The sequence below is a fragment of the Ostrinia nubilalis genome, chromosome 12 (genome assembly GCF_963855985.1).
Source record: "Ostrinia nubilalis chromosome 12, ilOstNubi1.1, whole genome shotgun sequence".
In the NCBI taxonomy this organism is placed as follows: domain Eukaryota; kingdom Metazoa; phylum Arthropoda; class Insecta; order Lepidoptera; family Crambidae; genus Ostrinia; species Ostrinia nubilalis.
Genome location: NC_087099.1, coordinates 15,447,374 through 15,462,723, shown reverse-complemented (window position 1 = coordinate 15,462,723; position 15,350 = coordinate 15,447,374). Strand labels below are relative to the sequence as shown.

General features: G+C 36.7%; 1 protein-coding gene and 1 long non-coding RNA gene across 2 annotated transcripts in view; one reads left to right on the top strand and one right to left on the bottom strand.

Annotated features, from left to right (window-relative positions):
* The window catches only part of LOC135077056 (cadherin-87A), a 76,032-nt gene that overhangs the window by 26,788 nt on the left and 33,894 nt on the right, over nucleotides 1-15,350 (top strand). The window contains exons 2-9 of the mRNA XM_063971652.1: nucleotides 462-523; nucleotides 1,753-1,871; nucleotides 4,730-4,816; nucleotides 5,470-5,601; nucleotides 6,022-6,144; nucleotides 6,332-6,466; nucleotides 13,305-13,497; nucleotides 14,499-14,611. Of these exons, the coding sequence (XP_063827722.1) occupies nucleotides 472-523; nucleotides 1,753-1,871; nucleotides 4,730-4,816; nucleotides 5,470-5,601; nucleotides 6,022-6,144; nucleotides 6,332-6,466; nucleotides 13,305-13,497; nucleotides 14,499-14,611 (954 nt within the window). The 5' untranslated portion in view covers nucleotides 462-471. The remainder of the gene's footprint in view (nucleotides 1-461; nucleotides 524-1,752; nucleotides 1,872-4,729; nucleotides 4,817-5,469; nucleotides 5,602-6,021; nucleotides 6,145-6,331; nucleotides 6,467-13,304; nucleotides 13,498-14,498; nucleotides 14,612-15,350) is intronic.
* On the bottom strand, nucleotides 9,352-12,141 carry LOC135077061 (uncharacterized). Its single transcript, XR_010258373.1, has 4 exons — nucleotides 11,822-12,141; nucleotides 11,482-11,635; nucleotides 9,912-10,107; nucleotides 9,352-9,503 (listed from the first exon to the last, which is right to left on the bottom strand). It is a non-coding gene; the product is annotated as an uncharacterized LOC135077061 (long non-coding RNA).

Sequence of the window (15,350 nt, the reverse complement as noted above, 5' to 3'; positions counted from 1 at the left end):
GGTATAATCTAGTTTTGTAGATTGATTTCTTTCTAAATCTTATCACAAAGCACGAAACAACGTTTAGGTCTATCGAGCCAATCTAAAGGGTATTTCTTGTTATTTGAAAATTTTAATTCAGTAGCACGTTAGACTCTACATTTTTTGCAAAATGGTATATATTTTATATTGCAAGTAGTTTTTGTAAATAACGTTCCACAGTGATTGCATCCTCCTAACCATTGAGCTAACTTAGCTTAGCCGTACTTAATTCTACCTGTTAATCGTTATTCTTTCCTCCACAGGACAGGCAATGCCTAGTGTGGAGGTCTGTCTTTTAGTTATTGTATTGTTTGATTCTGGCAATAAATATTTTCATTTTCATTTTTCATTTTCATTTTTCACTTGCTTATACATCAGTGATCTTATAATTTTTTCAAAGATAAGAAAATAGAGTTTAATAATTATTTTCTTTGTTCCAGGTTCGCTAAGATGGAGCTTCGGTGGCGTGTTCTAGCGCTATGGACTTTACATTTTACAATAGGTAACATTATTTTTATTATTATTCTTTATAGCTATTGTTGTTATTCATCTAGTTGCTTTTTACTTTACTATAGCCCCTTGGTGACTTATTACATTACTTTACTAAAGTATAAGAATAATATTATAGGCCTGATTAAGGTGTTGAGTAAAGATGAAAGGCCAATACCCAATGTTTTTTGGCAAAGGTATTCTAATGAAACGTGAAAGTGAAACAAAGCGCTTTTCTGTTAAAAGAAACGTACAGTTACAAATCTGAGTATCTAATTAGCACATTCGAAATAGACGTTCTTACTAACTTATACAGCCGCATGCACATGAAGATAATATTTTTTGTAGAAAAATATCAATAATTATACCTTTGGGTAATATTTATTATGTAGGTGTATTAAATTGTTTTTTTTTTGTGATAAATTAATTCATAATGTAGGCTAGTCATATACTTGTACACCTACAATGTAGATTACATTGTTGTAATTAAGCAATCCTACTAATATTTTAAATGCGAAAGTTTGTATGGATGTCTGGACGTCTGGATGTTTGTTACTCTTTTACGCTAAAACTACTGAACGGCTTGCGATGAAACTTTACAGTATCTATAATATACAGGGTGTTAGGTAAATGGGTATATGAGCCGACACTAGCCCATGTTAACATGGGCATATAAATGGTATGGTGAAGTCAGAAATTTGATATCATCATTTATTTTTTTTAATTTTCATACAAAATAAATTTTATAAAATCCGATTTGTATGAAAAATAAAATAATTAAAATGAAGATATCAATTTTCTGACTTCACCATACCATTTATATGACCATGTTAACATGGGCTAGTGTCGGCTCATATACCCATTTACCTAACACCCTGTATAAAGCTTTATATAATACCCAGAATAACATAAAGGCTATAATTTATGACGATTTGTGACAAACTGAATTTCACGCGGATGAAGCCGCGGAAAAAAGCTAGTATAAAAATACATGATTAAAATCTTCATAATGTATGAAGAAAGAAGAACTGAGTTCACAGTTTAAGATTTCCTTTCCATCCAAATCTGAAAATGGGAGCCTAGTTCATTACTTTACAGCAGAATACCTAATTATGTGCCAACAAAGAATACACATCTAAGGGTGCCAAGTCGACAAGTCGAAAGCGCAAGTCGTATAGATTCGACTCGCCAGTTCTTATTCCTTAACACTCGTCTCTAAAATGAAATTATTTTTTCCCGCAGTGTCCTGCAACAAACTGCCAGTGTTCACGCAGGACATGAACAACCTGGCGCTGTCGGAGACCACGCCCACCGGCTCCGTCGTCTACACGCTCCAGGGGATGGACCCGGATGGGCTGCCGGTAAGGATAAGCGATACGTCTTATACAGAGTGGAATTTTGTACTGCCACCTGGAGGAAAAGTACTATTAGTACTGCAGATAGAAAATTTGACTGAAAGAAAACATTCCCTTATTTTTGAAAAGAAAGACAACTCGATGGGTGCCTGGAATAAAGCCGCAATCGACAAAACACAATTTTACAGGAGAAGAGATTTAGTGAAATTTTTGAATAATAACTAAACTACGAGGCGTATCCAAATGGTTTGTATATCAAACGATGCGTTATTTTTTCTGGAGTAACATATAATGTGCATAACGTTATATTGCTTAGAATATACCTTAAAAAAGGTAGAAATACATATTGCCGCTTCATACATTGAAAGTCGGTTCCGTAAGAGTCCATTGTGGTTTTATTCCGGTAAAAAGTGCAAAACTAATCATACAGCAATAGTGCATTGCAGCGTTGTGCGCTGATCTGAAGGATGTATGGCGAATACAGTAATAGCGGTTTGCTTGAATTTAATGATCGACTTGAATTTTTTTTCAATTTCATGACCTAGTAGGCTTTAAAAAAACTTATCTTTATTTCGGGTTGACTTATCTCAGATTTCTTTATTTTGACAATATCGCTATTAATTGCAAATGTTTGAAAAAAATATTCACCTTCCTATCTTTGATGCAAGATTCAAAATTTTTGCTAGAAACATAAAAAAAATGCTTTTAGCAGAACATTCTCAAAATTTCAACTTAAATGTTTAAATAATAAAAAATGAGAACTTTCATAGGTCTAAAATAATTTTAAAAACTGCGCAGTTTTCTGGACATTCATAATAATACAAAAAAAAACATGTACTTAATAGGCCACTATTTTTGTAATCGCTCCACTAAAGTGGTAAGTCGCTAAATGTTTTTGACTTTCTTAAAGTGAATTAATATGGGCAATCTTCTAAGTTTACATTACGTAGAACAGATTTAGAGACAATAACTGAACAGAACATGTTTTTATTCTCAGCAAGAAAGCTTTTGCCCTTTATCACACCTGGTGGAAACTGTGATCAGGCTCAAGGTAGAAGGAAACTTCAACTACAGAGAAACTATGGCTTCCTACCTCCAATGCCGAAACATATTGTTATTATAAATAAGCTTTAATGAACATAAACCAAATATCCCTCCTTCTTCTCTTCCTAAGTCCCCTTTATCTTCCTAAGTCTGTCGCCATAACAATAATGTTGACAGCATTACTGTGTTCCAGCAGTTGTCAGGTAGGTACACAGCATTGCTTAATGTAAATCCAATCAACATATTTTTATTGCATAGAAGAACACCATGAAGTATTATTACTTAAGAAAGTTTAAAGAAATTGTACAAGTAGGTAATGTTTATTGTGACTTGGTACACATAGTTTGTTTCGGGGAACAAAGCCGCAATGGCCGTTACTTGTAGAAGTTTGAAATAAAACTTTTAACATTGAACATGCCACGATTATTCTGGTAAACAAATTTCCGGGAATAACGATTCAATATCCATAGTGCTTTTGGTAAATGAGCCAGTTTCAAAGATAAAATTCTGAAAAAAAATCACAAGGTGTATAGGGACCCCCAGATTACGAAAATCGCTTAATCGGAAAACTGCTGCTATGGCTATTGCGGCTTTATTCCAGGCACCCATCGAACTGCATTCATAAATTTTCGAAAATTTTTCGAAAATTCACTACCATACCATACAATTTTCTGTACATTAATTAAAATAATTTAAGATTTTATGGATTTCCTTTCATTTGATTTATCAAGTTTGTTAAAGAGATTTCATCCTTATACTTGACCCTAACGATCGATGCAATAAAAATACAGGGTGTAATTTTTAACAGATTTCTGTTAGTTCGATTCCCGGGTGTGGCAAGCAAATTCTTGGAAATTTTTGAATGCAGTTCTATTTATTTTCAAAAATAAAGGAATGTTTTCTTTGAGAAAAATTTTCTATCTACAATATTAGGACTACTTTCCCTCCAGGTGGCATTACAAAATTCCACCCTGTATATCACAACATGGTCCAGTGTACTCGCGACGCCTCTAAACGAGAGCTACCTTCGGAGATAACATCACCCCACCGTGTACCTTGTCAGCGCAACCACGACCACTCTGACAAGTGTTTGACTAATGGTGCGTCCACACTGGGCGAACGGGCTCACGCGGCAAACTCGAATGATGCAGCGTTGTGTCGAATTTGCCGCGCGAGCCTGTTCGCCCAGTGTGGACGCACCATTAGAAGAGAGATATCACAACAGGGCTTATGTAACTAAGAACCAAAGCACACGATACGTTGCGGCGTTGCGACGCCGGAGCAGTGTCGCTGCGTTATCTTACATAGAAATTATCAGTGGCTCATTAGCCCAACGAGCATCATGCGATTCCGCGAAATCTTTGCGGTGCGTGGCTGCAACGGATCGTGTGCTTTGGCTCTAAAGGGTATATGTGAACACCAGGTTAGAGAGTATAGGATCCATTTGCCTCTGGTAAATATCTTGCAGTTGAGACTGAATGACTCGATGATGATGATGAGCCACAACGGGAAGCTCTTTGATCTGCATCTTAGTGGAAAATGATGATTAGATTGAAGGTGGAAGCGAGCTTCATCCGAAATCCTCAACCTCTGTGGTTGAGGATTTTTAGCTTTTTATAGGAGGATGATTAGGCACCAACTGCCAAAACATAAAAACATCATTAACATTGTTTTTATAGTGATTAACTAAGATACAACAGGGTAGAACCAAGCGGACTTACAACAGATCTTACCACCAACGAACCTCAAATGATTCGCAGGAAAATAACTGTTAAATAAACCATTCATGCAATCAGTTACAGCATTTATTTATGTTTCAGATAAAATACAACCTGGTGGGAACCGACAAGTTTACGGTAAACCTGAGTACCGGGGAAGTAACCCTAAACCGCCCGTTAGATAGAGAGGTAAGTCCATTCACACTTGCAATGAGCATTAATACACAACAGTAGTAATACCTAGTACCTAATACCACAGGTAATACTTAAGAAAATAGCGGAACATAACGCTCACTTAATAACTAATGGGTAGGTGTAGGGCTGTAGGGGCTCTTTTCCATGGGGACATCCAGTTTTTTACAGGTACTGTTTAGTAGTAGTACTAGTAGGTACTTACTTTTATTCGGTTTTGTCATTAAACTGGACCAGTAAAGAACAGGGTCCATTTTAATTAAAAGTATTATTGAATAAAAAGAAGTGTTCTCACTGGCAGCTACCTGCATACATTTTTTGAAAACACCCATGCCGCAAAAAACCTTATCAGTCCATGTCCAGTTTTGTGCTATCAAGTAATGGAGTAGAATCCTGCAAATCTGGATTGCAGTGGGAAAGGGCCCTAAAAGACAATTTCACACGTCCGTCCAAGTCAAGTCAAATCCCAACGTTTGTAAAATGTCCCAATGTAAAATTTTATTTTGAAACATGCGGTCTTCCATTACAACCAAAGTTTTGAAGAAAATTAACGGCTTTTCAAACCTAAAACAGTAAAACTTTTCGAAGGCTCACATTTTCGAGGATTGATTTTCCAAATAATTGTTAATGAAAAAATCCTTTTTTTTCAGACTGAAGATACAATTAAGTTTTTAGTGTCAATAGAAAGCCAAAACGAAGATCCGGCGAAGAATTTGGCTCAGCTACAGCCGGTGACTGTGATAGTCCTCGATGAAAACGATAATCCGCCTACTTTTAAAAATGTGAGTATTGCTCAAAGAGAGCTATCTACCTAAACATTATTGTTTTTTATGACAGACCCATTTGCATGGACAAAACATAGTTCAACAAGCAGATATAAAGTTTAGACTGTGGTTTAGTTAATACGATAATTCGTTCATTTAAATAAAGTAAAGGAAGGAAACGTGCGTATCGATAATGCTCGTAGCTTACAATACAGGCTTATCAAAACACTTAGATTTATCGATTAGTTTTGTACGCAATTTCATTTTTCAGTTCAGATAACTGAGACCTAGCTATGATTTAATTAAGGGTTACATTATTTACTTGAATATTAAAATGTGCGCATTAGAAAACGAAAACCGTTACCTAAGAGATTTAGGCAATGAAAGAAATCGTGTCATAATTAATTAATAAACATTATTTTTAATCCCATTTTTCAGAGTCCTTATGAGGTAGATGTTCCTGAAGACGAGGCGATTGGTACAACCATTCTGACCAACATCCAAGTTGAAGATAAAGATTCTGTAGGAGACAGCCTCGAAGTTGGATGTTTGAGTGAACAAGTAAGTATGAAAAGGGTATCTACACTAAAATTATAATGTTTGTTTGTATTGAATAGGTTCCAAAACTCCTGGACTGATTAGAAAAATTCTCTCACGATTAGAATCCTACATTATCTGTAATGAACATAAGCGGTACGAAATTCGCCGGGTCAGCTAGTAAAGTAAATAAATAATTTAAATGTTTCAGTGGCCCGAAGCGTGTGAAGCTTTCGAGGTGGTTGCCCTGAACTCATCTGCCAACCACTACACTGGAGCTTTGGTGCTGAAGAAAGCTCTGAACTACAACGACAAGCAGTTTTATCAGTTCCAACTTTACGCCACCGTAAGTAATCTTCATTACCTACTTTTTGTATCTGAAAATATTTTTCAGAAAATGAATTTTCCTCAAAACCAGAATATTATTAATTAACCACATTGTGAAATAAGATTTTACACTTTCGCGTTCCATTTCAATTAAAATAGTAAGACACGTAACTCATTAATGAACGTCGCGTTAAGACCCGTGTCTTACTATTTTAACATTGTGAAAATCTTACACCTTTCTAAATTATTTATAAAAAAAACATGTGAATTAAATACTTGCATTTATTTCGTAAAAGAAAGAACGCTGTTCTATTGTTTTTCTGTTTTTAAGCGAAATACAAAATGAGTTCTAACTCAATTTTAAACATCGAACAGAAAAAATACTGGCCATACACAAAATAAAAAATATTCGAAAATCGAAAAAAAAAAATGTGTGCAATCAATTTATGTCTAATCTGTGGTTCAATGCCTTGGACATTATTTTTAATCTGTGATGCGCGGTAATTTTGGCGGAGTTTTGACTCACTTTTTGGCGGGCTTTTGAACGCACTAGGCGCGATTTTTGAAGCCAATTTTGTATTTTTCTCTTTTTGTGTTATAAATAGTTATCTATCTATTGGAAGTCGTTAAGTCAACTTAAAACTCGACTATGCCGGACGGGGACGGTAAGGACCCGCCCAGGGGCAAGGAAAAAAGGAAGGCACCAAATAGAGATCACACCTATACGACTGCAGATGAAGATTTCTACAAACCGTACGTAAAACCAGGGTATAGAAGGCTATTCGCGGAGAACACGGTGAGTGGCGAGTTTTCTGTATTTGTGGAAAGCACGAAAGAGAATGAGAAGATCGGGAACAACAATCCCATCCTGACTACCAACCTTTTCAAAAATGAAATCAAGGGCATTACCAATCTTAAAAGAATTAACGCCAATAAAATATGTGTCACATTTTCCCAGTCTAGTAATGCCAATAACTTCCTGAAAAACGATCCCTTCCTAACCAAACACCAACTCAAGGCATACATCCCAGCCACAGCAGTAGAAACAGTCGGCGTGCTTCGCTTTGTACCCACTAGTATCAGCAATGAGGAACTTTTTAAAAAACTCTCATCTTCTTATGAGATCATAGGTGTACGTAGGTTCACCAAAAGAGACAACGGCGACATAAAGCCATTCCAATCTGTGTCTATCACATTTTTATCAACTGTGTTACCCGAACATGTGTATCTAGACCTTTTTAGGTTCAGAGTATTCCCATACAACGCTCCATTGTTGCAATGCTTCAAGTGTTTCAAATTCAACCATGGTGCTAAAATTTGTAAATCTGTGCAAAAATGCTCAATATGTTCTGAAGAACATCATTTTTCTGAATGTACTTCTAATAAAATAGCCAAATGCATAAACTGTCAAGGAGCTCATCTTGCCATTTCACGGGACTGTCCTGTCAAAAAACAAAAAATGGAAGATAAAAAAAATAAATTAACTTACGCTAATATGGTCTCCAGCAGTGCTGCGGCTACTAAGAGTAGCCCAGTTATCAAAAACTACATAAGCGAGTTTCCGCTACTGGCTGCTCCTAAAACTAACTTAAAATCTATTGCATCAAGGAAGCCACAAGCTAGCTCGGTTTCAACAGCGACCTCTTCCACTTCAACTAACTCGATGGAAGTTAAAGAAAAAGAACCACTTACCAATGAACAATTAATAGATGAAATATTAAACAATGATTTTATTCGCAAGGGCCTTGTAGGCGCCCTTGTCGCTATTGGCAACGAAACGAGGGCAGTTAATAGTTCTATTATACAGGAAATTCTTATAAAAAGTTTCAAAGGGCTTTAAATGGACAAAAGTTTCATAAGAATCTCTCAATTTAACGTCGAAGGTGTTATTAACAAAAAGCCATTACTTATAAAATTTTTGATTGATAATGATATTGATATATGTTTGTTAAACGAAACATGGTTGAAAGAAAACAGTTCTTTTCGTATTCATAATTACAATCTAGTTAGTAAAATAGGTAAAGAAAAAGAAGGCCGGGGTGGAGTCGCCATCCTAGTCAAAGACACTTTGAAATATTCAGTAATAGAGCTTCCCTTTTATGATTTTCTACAACCTGTAGCTATTAATCTGCGAACTGGCATAGGTAATTTAAGTATTCTATGTATATATTGTCCACCACCTAAAGAAAATAGATCAAGATTCAATGGTAGCAAACTGAAACAGATTATTAACTTACTACCTAAGCCACTTTTGCTATCAGGTGATATTAATGCTCACCACATCGCATTCGGCTGTGCTACTAGTAACGGTCGAGGTAACGAAGTTTACAATATATTTGACGAGAGCGACCTCTGTATCCTCAACTCAGGGGCGCCAACCACTGTTGGTAGATCTGTTCATAATCCTTCGGCTATAGATGTAACATGTGTCAGCCCTTCAGTAGCTCCATTATGTGATTGGAAAGTCTATGATGACCCAATGGGAAGTTATCACTATCCCACTGTAACAGATATCCAGATTTCTGTTGATAAATATCAGATAAGTGAACCAGTACACAAATTTATTTACAATAAAACTGATTGGTTTAAATTTCATACTGAAACAGAAAACATGGTAGTTAATATTAATTTAGATAATACAGATCCATTAATAATTTATGACGATTTTTATAATAATTTAATTAGTATTAGAGACAAATGCGTACCTAAAGTAGTCAAAACCTCTCCCAATATAATGAAAAAGCCTGTACCTTGGTGGGATGATGAGTGTAATAGTGCAGTTAAAAAGAGTAAAGATGCTTTAAATTTTTATAGACGTAATCCAAGCATTGAAAACTACATTGCATATAAAAAATTGGATGCTGCTAAAAAACTAACTCTTAAGGAAAAAAAGAAAACTGGATGGAAATCTTTATGTGAATCTTTTAATAGATATACTCCTGTTAGTACAGTATGGAACTATATGAAGAGGTTTAAGCGTGTTTCAATTCCCAAACTGCCGAAGAATGATGAATGGATTCCCTCTTTTTTTGAGAAATATTCTCCTCTATCTCCTCCTGAAAAACAAGTAAATAATTCATTATTGCAAACATATTTCTCTCAAATTGGTGATGAAAAAGCAGCTTTTTTGTCTCAACATTTTTCTTGGGAAGAGTTTATGACTGCTCTGCAGTCTCGTAGGAACACTACTCCTGGTTTAGACAACATTCCTTATGAAGTTATTCGTCGCCTACATATTAATGCCAAAAAACTTTTACTCTACATTTTTAATTTACTATGGCAAACACAGGTCATCCCAGACTCATGGAAGACTCAATGTGTCATTCCTATACTTAAACCAGATAAGCCTCCTGATGACTGTAACTCTTATCGACCAATTTCTCTGTCTTCATGTATAGGTAAAGTATTTGAGTGCATGTTAAAGACAAGATTAGATTATTATGTCGAATCAAATAATATCTTACCAAATGAACAATTCGGATTTAGGAAAGGCCGAAGTGCAGCAGAAAGTTTTACAGCATTGGTCTCAGATGTTAGGAATTCTCTTGACAGTCACTCTGCAACAGCTTGTGTCTTCCTTGATGTACAGGGCGCATTCGATAACGTGGTCCCCTCAATTTTAATAGCCATCTTATGTGATATTGGAGTACCCGGGGTAGTCTGTAAATGGATTTTCAATTTTTTGTACAAAAGAATAATGTATATAAAATTTAATAACATTATTCATGGACCCGGATATGTATATAAAGGCACAATGCAGGGTGCTACGATTTCGCCATTATTGTACAATTTATACACTAGTCAAATTAATAAGTATTTAACACAAAGGGATATAAAATTTTTACAATTTGCTGATGATTTATTAATTTATACTGTAAATAAAAATGTAAATACTGCTGTGCATAGTTTAAACCTAGCTTTAGTTGAAATTCATAATTTTTATTCTGGTAAATTAAAACTTGATATTAGTCCCAATAAGAGCGGCGTTATGTTATTCTCGAAAAAATATAATGAATGTAATTCTAATATTTATTATAATAATAATCCTCTTCCATGGATTCAGGAAAAAAAGTTTTTAGGAGTGTGTCTAGATAAAAAACTCACATTTGAAAGTCATATCAAGCTTCTAATTCGCAACTCTTCTAAGGCTTTAAACATATTGCGTTCACTAGCTGGTGTAAGTTGGGGCTCTGATCCCAAGATTCTATCAATGTTATACAAGAGTTTAGTACGCAGTCATTTCGACTATAGTACTTTGGCATATATGAACTGTAGCCCAACCCTACTAAAAAAATTAGACGTTATTCAGAATAAAGCACTTAGAATAATAACAGGAGCTATGTGTTCAACTCCTATCATTGCTATGCAATGTGAAACATGCATTCCACCTTTAGTACTGAGACGTATTCAACTAGCAGGAAATTTTTGCCTTAAACTAATAACTTCAACCAACAAACCAGTACTAGATAGAATCATGCCTCCCTTATCATCCCAAATGTGCTCTACTCCTCCTCCTCCAATTACAGGTAATGAGTTAATATCTGGACGCACTCCAGCCTTACTAAGAATTGCATTGTATATAGAGTCTCTCACTGTAAATATGTATAAAGATAAGCCATGGCCCATGTATAAAGTTAATTATGAAGATCTTGTTGTAAAAAATTTCACTATTTTAAGAGAAAAGATCACCAATCAAATCGATCTTAATAAATTTCTAAATAAGTCTTATTATAAAGTGTACACAGATGGTTCAAAGAAAGAGAATAGAGTAACCTCTGCATTTTATGATCCACAACTTAAACTTACTCAAAGTCATAAAATTGAAAGCCACTGTAGTATCTTTACTGCAGAAAGTTATGCTATCCTCTTAGCACTTAAACATATCTGTACATGTAATCCACCATCTGACAATATTATTATTCTAACTGACTCTAAAAGCGTATTACTAGCTCTGGAAAATAACTCTTGTAAATATAATTTGAATTATATAATTTATGATATTAAGAAATTAATTAATAACATATATAGACTTACTGGTAAGACACTGCTCTTCCTTTGGGTACCATCGCACCGTGGCATCAGGGGGAATGAAATTGTTGATCTGGCTGCAAGGAATGGCTTTGATGTTGACCATTCTACGTTGTTGAAGTTACCTCACACTGACTATCAAGCCGCAATCAATCAAGACCTGAAAAAGATATGGCATGAGTACTGGACAATTACTAGTATGGAAAAGGGAAAATGGTATGCTAAGATCCAAGGAAGCCCGCCCGCCAAACCTTGGTACCATCGGAGGAATGAGAATATAGATAACAGGAAGTTTATAACCATCATAAATAGGCTGAGATTTGGCCATTGCCACGCTCCCACTCACCTGAAGAGGCTCAACTTGATTCCGAGCCCTGAATGTACATATTGCAATGAAGAGCTTGCTGATTTGGAACACATAATCTTGAAATGTAGAAGTTTTGGAGTTCAGAGACTGGTCATGATCGATGACCTTCAATCTATTTGTGAACGTGTACCAGAGTCGTTGGACGAGCTCCTGAAGGATCCGAAACTTTTCAAACCCTTATATACTTTCGTGGTTTCAACTCTGGGAACTATTTGAGAAGAGAATATCAGTGAATCAGTTGGAATCATCAGTGCTGTGCATCAGTGCAGTGAAGTGAACTCAGTGAAGTGTCAAGTCAAACACAGATGTGATGTGTCAAATTCAAACAAAAGTTCAACGGACTTCAAAGACTGGCTTAAAAGGGCTTGCACCCAGAGCCGTGAAAAACTATATTAAAAAAAAAAAAAAATTGGCGGAGTTTCGCGCGGGAAGAAAAAGAAAAGAAATATTAGTTTTTGTATAATTTAACATAATTAGTTTTTCACAGTACATAGATATTGTGATTGTGTGGTGGAATAGTTTTAATAATATGCTATTAACGACGAACAATGAGGAAAAGTGAGAAATAATTAAATGAAAATTCCTATCTGTAGGATCGGTTTTTTCGCTTGAAACTTCCTTGTGCATTGAACATTTTACTGACAATGGTGTCGAATATTCATTAAATTTTGTTAAATTAGTGCAGTATTTACTTAAGAATGTTAGATAAAACAAGACCATTTTATTATTTAAAGGTTTGTGTATGGAGGCAATTTTGGCGATAATATCTTATTAGAACTATCTTTTAATCTTGCTTAAAAACGTAGCTAAGTAATTTTTAAGGGGATTTTTCACATTTTGAATTAATACTTATTGAGAAAGTATAACACACATTGGTTATACACTCTAGTCTTCAGGCATTGAGGTATTTTAAGACTAGAGTGTATAACCAATGTGTGTTACCAGTGATAACATACGGCTCGGAAACGGTGCCTCTCACTATAGGCCTTATACAGAAGCTCAAAGTTGCACAGCGTGCTATGGAGAGGGCTATGCTTGGTGTTTCTTTGCGAGATCGAATCAGAAATGAGGAGATCCGTAAACGAACCAAAGTCGCTGACATAGCCCGACGGATTAGCAAGCTGAAGTGGCAATGGGCAGGGCACATAGTACGCAGAACTGACGGCCGATGGGGCAGAAAGGTTCTGGAATGGAGGCCGCGTACCGGAAAACGCAGCGTGGGACGTCCACCTACAAGGTGGACCGACGACATCGTCAACATCAATCGATCAACATGGAAAGCATTGGGGGAGGCCTATGTTCAGCAGTGGACGTCCTATGGTTGAAATGATGAGAAAGTATATTTTACTAGCTTAATTACTTCACTTTGTCTGTAAAGAACACCATGACACATGGAATAATAAAATTATGTTTTCATTGCAAATTACAATCAATATGATTAAAAATTTTATTCTTATTCCAGGATGGCACCCTAAACTCTACGGCCCACGTGGAAGTCAAAGTAGTGGACGTGCAGAACTCCCCACCTGTATTCAGTGGGGCCCTTAGCGGGGCGTTGTCTGAAGACGCCCCAGTGGGGACTCTGGCGCTCACTGTGAAGGCAAGAGATGCTGATAGAGCGCAACCTAGGGATGTCATGTTGGAACTTGTTACTAGTAAGTACAGTCTTTAATTTAGTGGGGCGTTTAGTGGAGCGTTGTTTTAGTACGCCCCGGTGGGGACTTTGGCGCTCACTGTGAAGGCAAGAGATGCTGATCGGGCGCAACCTAGGGATGTCATGTTGGAACTTGTTACTAGTAAGTACAGTCTTTAATTTAGTGGGGCGTTTAGTGGAGCGTTGTTTTAGTACGCCCCGGTGGGGACTTTGGCGCTCACTGTGAAGGCAAGAGATGCTGATCGGGCGCAACCTAGGCATGTCATATTTGGAGCTGGTTACGAGTGAGTACAACTTATATAGTTAATTGGTTACTAATAGTGAGTTCAATGAGGCATTGAGTGGGGCGTTGTCTGAGGACGCCCCGCTGAGGATTTTAGCACTTACTGTAAAGGCACGAGACGCTGACATGGCGCAACCTTGGGATGTCATGTTGGAACTTGTTACTACATAGTAAGTACAGTCTTTAATTTAGTGGGGCGTTTAGTGGAGCGTTGTCTTAGTACGCCCCGCTGGAGATTCTGGCACTCTGTGTAAAGGCACGAGACGCTGACACGGCGCAACCTAGGGATGTCATGCTGGAAGTGGTTACTAGTGAGTGCAGTATTTATTTAGTGGGGCGTTTAGTGGAGCGTTGTCTTAATACGCCCTGGTGGGGACTTTGGCGCTTACGGTGAAGGCAAGAGATGCTGATCGGGCGCAACCTAGAGATGTCATGCTGGAGCTAGTTACAAGTGAGTACAGTATTTAGTTCAATGGGGCGTTCGGTGGGGCATTGTCTGAGGACGCCCCAGTGGGGACTCTTGCGCTTACAGCGAAGGCAAGAGACGTAGACAGGGTGCAACCTAGAGATGTCATATTGGAGCCGGTTTGTAGGTGAGTTCAGTGGGTTCTTATCGTGAATATTGGTGTAGGTTTAGATTTACACGTGTTTTACTGTAAGCGCCCTAAAAAGGGCCTACTAAGTACTTACTGAATAAAAGCTTTGACTTTTACTTTCAGATCCTTTGGACTTCTTCGTCCTGGACAGTTCCACGGGAGAGCTAAGGACCGCCAAGCCATTGGACAGAGAAGCTTTAGCTGATCCCTCATCACCACTTAATCTTACAGTCAGGGTAAGTACACTAATACCGACTGAGTGCTCTTGTTTGTACCTATCATTTTCGTAACGTAGGAACAAGTATGTAACACGCGTACTAAACCGTAAAATAAGTCACGTTATTTCGTAATAACTGTACGGCTTTCGAGTTCAAATCGTTTGCGTACTCCAATCGCCATCAAAAGATTTAGTAAGAAAACTACTACAGCGCCCTTGTGAACGTGTCCTAAAGTGAACTTAGTATGAGATGTGATTGCACGAAACTTATTTTGAGGATCAAAATTGTCACGTTATCGTTTAATTCGAAGATTAAGTATCGAATTTTATCGAATACGCAAACGATTCGAAGACGAAAGTTGTTCATGCTAGAGGTAGGTACTGCTTAAGGCCGGGTAGCAGAGAAAATGGCGAAAATGAGGTTTTCATTTTTCATTTTTGAGGTACTAAACAGTAAAATTAAAGGCTAAGATTTTTATTGGGCATAGTTGAGGATATTTTCTAGGGCTATTAACGGATGGAAACACGATTTGATGAAGTTGACTCGATAGAATAAATTCCCAAAGTTACCTCTATTCGTTTTCTATTTATGGTTTTATTTTTAAAATAAGCGATTTGAGATCCTAAATCTTTTACTAAACTAAAGTTCAGAAATAACTTGAGGGCTTTTAACGGATGAAATTTTTATATTGCGTCTTATTTAGTTACTATGTTAAAAAATGTGGAAAAAATCGTCCATGACGGCTTGGACAATCTCA